Here is a 6,764-nt window from a genome sequence, read left to right on the forward strand (position 1 = left end):
AAAACTTAATAAAATCCTTTAAAACAATAAGGAAGGTGAATATCCACAGTATATGAACTCTATATAATCTAGTTTCTTTGTACAATTCAAACCTATATCTTCCTGCTTATTTTTTTAAAAATAAAATATTAAGGTCATAAGCATTATCATATAACACTAGTTGTGACAGTGTAATTTTTGTAACATTTGGTGAATGTGACATTGGCTAAAATTAAATAAAGTTTTCAATCTTAAGTTTTTGTTTATTAGTCAAATATTAAAAAAAAAACCTATGAATTGACTTCTCAGTAAAAATAATAAGTTAAATCTATAAAATGTCAATATTTATAAGCACAGAAATCCTTTAAAATTGCCATTGATTACATATCCAATTACGATAACAAATTACGAACATCATCAACCACATTTTATTAATTTCGTACTACCGTTGGATAGAGTTCGAACTTTTGCAAACATATATATAAAGAAAGTAATTTGATTATGGGCCAAGCTTGTGCAACGATGTCTTTAGACGTCGGCGTTTTTCCTCAGACAGCAGCTTCGCGTACCTGTTAATGCCAGGATGAAGATGTGTTAATGGAGGGAAGAAAAGATATTGAATTCAAAGCAATTTTATACCTTATGAGAGCTTGAGCATTGGTTTCTAAGTCTCCTGAAGGTTCATAATTTCCCGTCTCGAAATTCACCCTTGAAACTGGTTTATTCAGTAAGTTTTCTGCTACTTTAGCTAAAATTTTCATATTTTCCTCCGTTGAAACATCCACAGAGGAAACCTCCCCTTTCAGATTATCATCCTGCACTATTTCAAATAAATTAGGAACCATCTTCTTTTGAAGCAAAAAATTTGCACTTGAAGTTCAATTAATTAAGTTAACCTGGATGCGAAGATAATTCGGCTCGGAGTTTAAAGATTTGAAAATCACGGAAATGTGGAAATCAACCATATCAGCACTGCCTTCGGAAAAGGCATTGATTAATGGGGTTGAATTGCCAGAGGTTAACCAACCAAGTACGCCCCATTGAGCCGCTTGCTTTGCAGTGTATTTCTCTGCTAGTTTTTCTGAGCCTGTTCCAACGGATAGCACCAAGAATCTATTGTAATGATTTGCTGCTTTAATGCAAGAAAAATCTGAATGGCCTTTGTGAATCTGTTTTGTCACTTCACCCATGGCAATTAGAGCCTATAACATTCAATAACAGAATTCATCAACACATCAAATTCCTTAACATATTAAAAGTGATTTAAGACTTACAAAGCACGGACACAAGTATGCAATTCAGGCATGACATGAAACAAATATAGTCAAGTATCCGCTGGTTCCTTCATCTCTCATCTTCCGAATTATGATCAACTGCTTAATCTTTCGAGTGAGTTACCTTCCGTGGAGATTAACTATTGGTAACGGAACGTGTCTAATATTCAATGTGAATTTCATTTTAGAGATTATTAAGATTCCTAAGTATAATAATTTCATACTAGTTCAAAAAGAATAAAAAAATAAGTCCACATTCACCCCTACTCCATGATGACAATCTATTGGTAACAATTTGTCACATCACCATAATAAGCAATAAGACTTTCCTTCCAAATACCCTCTATAATGATGAGGTGGAGATCTTCTTCCTCATTAACAACCCTAAGCACTCAAACTTTGCATTCAGCCTCCTGTACCTTCACAACAATTTTCCTTCTCATCCTTCTTTTCACTTTCTCCAACTCTCTACCTATTTAGGTGATCCACCCTCCTTTACATACCACCATCTCCCCCTCAATCTCCTCCCTTATTGATTTCCTCATCAACAACTATGTCAATCTTATGTCCGACCCTTAAAAACACTTGTATGACAGGAGTTTGTGCTTGATATTTAAAGAGTTTTGTCATGTATTTACCGGATTATTAGCAGCCACCCCACCATCGATAAGATTGAACTTTTTAACCTTTCCATCAGTGTCCTCGGTTTCAAAATAATGGGCCGGCAGATAAGTTGGAGCGGCTGAAGTTCCAATGCAAATGTCTGACATTAAGGCATTAAGGCCTGCAGATTTCTTCACCTAAACAAGTAGATTTAAACACAAGTGAAAGTGAAAAGGTAGGGTAACAGAATAGTTGACGAAAACATAATTTCAAGACCAACCTCATAGCTAGAAAAGATAATGGGCTGAAGTTTCTTGATATCGAAAGTTGGAATTACAACGTTAGTCAGTGTCTGGTTCAGCCTTGTGTTTCCTAATCTTTCCTTAAGAACACCATGCAGATACTTGCCATCATATTTTGGTCCCATCACACTTTGAATAATTTTTGTAACACCAGAAAATGGAAACCTGTTGAATTAAACAAGACTTAGTAACCTGCTGGCAATGATCTATTATTATGAACAAATATATATATGATCAATGAATTGCCTTCTTTGAGGGAATATTTTAGGGCCATGCTCGAAGTAGAAGGCCTTGATGTCTTTGGCAGCAAATAGGGGTCGGTTTTTCTCGTTGGGAGATGTTAACATGGTGGTCAGGAGACCGCCGGTGCTAGTTCCGGCGATCACATCAAAATAATCAGCAATTCTTGCTTCTTCACTGTCCAGTTTCTGCAAATCAATTTACTATTGATTAGATAACCATGAAATTACAACACCTGTTTGATGATATACAAATAAATAAATAAATAAATGAGGATTACTTGTAACTCAGATTCTAAAAAGCTGAGAATTATTCCTGGAATGATTCCCCTAATTCCACCTCCATCAATGCTGAGAACGGTGATAAGATCTCCATGACATGGAGGGTGATTAGGGTTTCCAGTACTTTTTTCCATTAGGAGAAGAAAGGAGTGATGCTACAAGATTTAAGCTCTTAAGTAGGAAACAAAGCGTGTGTTTATGTACCAAAGACTTGGAAACCTCAAGTATTTATAGAACTTACCGGCATTTAATTTTGGTGGAAATTTCAAATGGGAGATGGATAAAGATGGTGTGAATTTGGAACCATGTTTTTCTTAAATTTTATATTTTAATTGCGTAATCTATCTCTTTCAACCACCCAACAAAAAAAAAAGTCATAAACCAGCAATTTCAAAGAAATTAATCATGACATTTTTAAGGTAATTTAATTTTTTTTTTTGTAAGTTATTAATTTTTACTTGACTTAAAATTTGTTGATATGGCATACAAAGGCGTAGTCAGGGCTTAGCAAGGCCTTTCCCTCTTAAAGTAGAAATTTTTTCATTTATTCCTAATAAAATTTTTAAAACTTTAAAATAGTAAAAATAAAATTATACTTTAGCTTTCCTTAAAATTGATAAAAATTTGATTTAATCATTTAAAAATTATTAAGATATAAGTTATTAAAATGATAATATTACATTTCTACTATCGTAAAAATTAAAATTTAATTTCGCCCCCTAAAAAACTTTTTGGCTTCGTCCCTGGTGGCATACACGTGGATTTTTTAAATATTAAAAAATTATTAATTGCTAACGTGGCATCCACATGTATGCCATATCAGTAAAGTTAACAAAAGTTAAATTTTCCATCTATTTTTTGGTAATTTGACAAACAATACAAATTCAATGACTAAAAAAACGAAAAATTAAATGAAGAGGTAAAATGATTTGTTATAAAATTAAAAGATAGAAATTTTTTTAATAAAATAGCTTAATTTTTTTTATATAAAAATAGCTTAACAGATGAGATTGGATTCCAAAATCTAATCGTTTCATAACATTTTTTCCACTAATATTTTAACGGTTAAAAAAAAGCAATTTATATAAAAACACATATAATTTAAGTAAATAATGATTTTTAAAATAGAAAAAAAATATGTGAAAAATATAAAAATCAAATAAATAATTGTTTTTTTAAGAAATTATAGTTTCTTTTTTATATAAGTTTTTGTAGAAAAGATATGAATCATATTTTGTTATAAAATTACAAATTTTGTATTATATTAACTACTAATTTACAGAAAGTGATGGTCATGACACCGTTTTTAATATAGTATAAAGAGAGTGAGAGATATTTACTGATTTATTTTTCAATATTTTTCAAAACTCCAGATCAGTCTTTAAACATTTTCTATTAACATCGCTTATTCATTTAATTTGTTTACAGTAATACCTAATGTAGGAAACTTACATTACTAATCATATGCTATCAATAATTTTGTACATCTCATTGTTGGACTACTCATAAATTAATTAGTTGCACTATCATGTATTTTTCTTTTTTTAGTTTTAAATTTAAGAATTCATTTATTGTTTTCTTTCAGAGTTTTAAACTACAAATATAGAATAAATATGTTTGAGCAATTACAAACTATAAACAATTGACTACTCATAACGACTATGCATGATAAAACTACAGATTGAGGATATTTAAATCCATTTATATTTTAAGTTGGTAATTTTTGGAACAAAATTTTTGGGTTATGATTGATATTGATATTGTGGAAGTATTCAAACCCTTTAATAAAGGTCAATCTATTTGGAGAAATACATCCTAAGGATTGAATCAGATCGGATCGAATCGAATTACATCAAATCCCTTGAATTAAGGATGTTGGACTAAGACAAACATTGAATATACTTATCTCCAACAATCCAATTTACTTTAGTCTTTATTGTTATATTGTATCGATGCTATTTTAGCTGCATTGAAGAAGGGATTGTATTGTAATTGACCTCTTAATATGTTAGCAAGTCTTGAACTTTTATATATTAATAAACTTTTATAGGTCTTGCAATAGAGTATTTAAAGCACTTATATATTCATAATGGAACATATTCTGAGTACTTTTGAGAAAGTATACTAGTTTTGTTTATTGCCTAAGTTCTCAAGAAGAAAACTTAGAGGTGAGTGATCTAAGTCTTTATATACAAAGTGAAGTTGGTATATAGGGGTGTGCTAGAATTTAAATCACTTATTGTATCAAGATTAAAGATACTGAATTTACTCATTAAGATAGGATCTGTAAACGTAAAAAGACTTAACTATATAAATATTTCCTTATCCCTTATCATAAAAAATGTCCACTTCATCTCTCACATTTATTCATTCAGCTTGTCTAAACAATTATCGATTGTTGGTTTCAACATGTAGGAGTAGTGGTTTCATTTGATGGAGTTTTTGTATTTTTAACCGTTGGAATATGGTGTTGAAATTGTGCATATTAAGGGGTTTTGTAGCATAGTGGTGTCCAAACTTGGTATGGGATTTTGGTGTCTAAGGCTTTGTTCCTCAAGCAAAGTTTTTTTCTTTCTTTTTTTCTTGTTAATCTCAAATTTTTTATTGTTATAAAATAATTAAATAAAAGAACACTTAAAATAAACAAAGAATTTTAAAAGAACACTTAAAGTAAACAAAGAATTTTCTCGTATAAGTTGACTAATGGACATGAATTCCATCTTTTAAATGTTCAATCTGCAGACCAAGACAAAACTTTATTTTTCCAAGATCTTTCATCTCAAATTCTTTCTTTAAATAATTTATTGCATTTTGAAGCTTTTTAGGAGTTCCAATAATATTTAGATCATCAACATAAATAACAATTATCACAAAGTTTGATTCAGACCTTTTTATAAAAACACAAAGGCATATTGGATATTTTTATAACCTTCTTTTAACAATTATTCACTAAGACGATTTTACCACATATGTCCAGATTGTTTTAATCCATACAAACCTTTTTTTAATCTGATTGAGCAATTTTCTCGGGAAACTCTATATCCTTTAAGGATTTTAAATCCTTCTGAGATTTTTATATAAATTTCATTATTAAGTGTACTATACAAATAGGCTGTAACAACATCCATTAGGTGCATGTCAAGTTTTTCACGTACAGCCAAACTAATAAGATATCTAAACGTGATTGCATCCACCATAGGAGAATATGTCTCTTCATAATCAATGCCCGGCCTTTGCGAAAATCCTTGTGCTACAAGTTGTGTTTTATGTGTTACGACCTCATTTTTCTCATTTTGTTTTCGCACAAATATCCATTTATATCTTATCGGCTTTACATATTTAGGTGTTTGGACTATAGGTCTAAAAACCTCACATTTAGAAAGTGAATTTAATTTTACTTGAATTGCGTCTTTCTATTTTGGCCAATCTTTTCTATTTCTACATTCCTCAATAGATTTAGGTTCAAGATCCTCATTTTATTTTTCTATTTCAATAGCAACATTATAAGTAAAATTGTTGTCGACAACTATTTTTTTTTCTATTCCATCTTTTTCTTGAAGTAACATAACTTATTGAAATCTCTTCGTTATCACCATTTTTAGGTACCTGAACCTCTTCTGGGGGTTTTTGATTTGTTATATCTTTGGCCTCTTCTTGGGTACTTGGCTCCATAATATTACCATCTTGAACAATTGCTCCTTTCCTTTTACGAGAATTTTTATCTTTGGAACCGATTGGCCTTCCACGCTTTAGGCGTCGATCACTTTCTTTTGTACTAACAATTTTCCTTATTGGGATATAAATTCGCATTGGAGCATTTTCAACTAGTATGTGAGATTTTGTAATTCTCTTTTGGTCAGTAAATGAATTTGGCAGTTGATTGGTGATGTATTGCAAATGTATGATCCTTTAAACTTCTTGTTCACATTGATTTGTACGATGAACTAATTGAACTAATGATGATCCATTCCATGTAATGTCTTTTACCAGTTGTATTTTCTCTCCCTCTAAAGTTGTGAATGTTGTTTCATCAAAATGATAATCAATAAATCGTGCAGTAAATAAATCTCCAGTTAATGGTTCAA

The 6,764-nt window shown here is 30.6% G+C and overlaps 1 protein-coding gene across 1 annotated transcript; it reads right to left on the reverse strand.

Moving 5' to 3' along the window:
* Positions 1-288: 288 nt before the first annotated feature.
* Positions 289-2,883, reverse strand: LOC107910734 (patatin-like protein 2). Its single transcript, XM_016838702.2, has 7 exons — positions 2,679-2,883; positions 2,405-2,586; positions 2,137-2,323; positions 1,892-2,053; positions 876-1,181; positions 619-794; positions 289-548 (listed from the first exon to the last, which is right to left on the reverse strand). The coding sequence occupies exons 1-7, from the start codon at positions 2,811-2,813 to the stop codon at positions 479-481; spliced, it is 1,218 nt and encodes a 405-aa protein (XP_016694191.1). The 5' UTR covers positions 2,814-2,883; the 3' UTR covers positions 289-478.
* Positions 2,884-6,764: the final 3,881 nt, after the last annotated feature.

Source organism: Gossypium hirsutum, chromosome D02, assembly GCF_007990345.1.
Source record: "Gossypium hirsutum isolate 1008001.06 chromosome D02, Gossypium_hirsutum_v2.1, whole genome shotgun sequence".
NCBI lineage: Eukaryota > Viridiplantae > Streptophyta > Magnoliopsida > Malvales > Malvaceae > Gossypium > Gossypium hirsutum.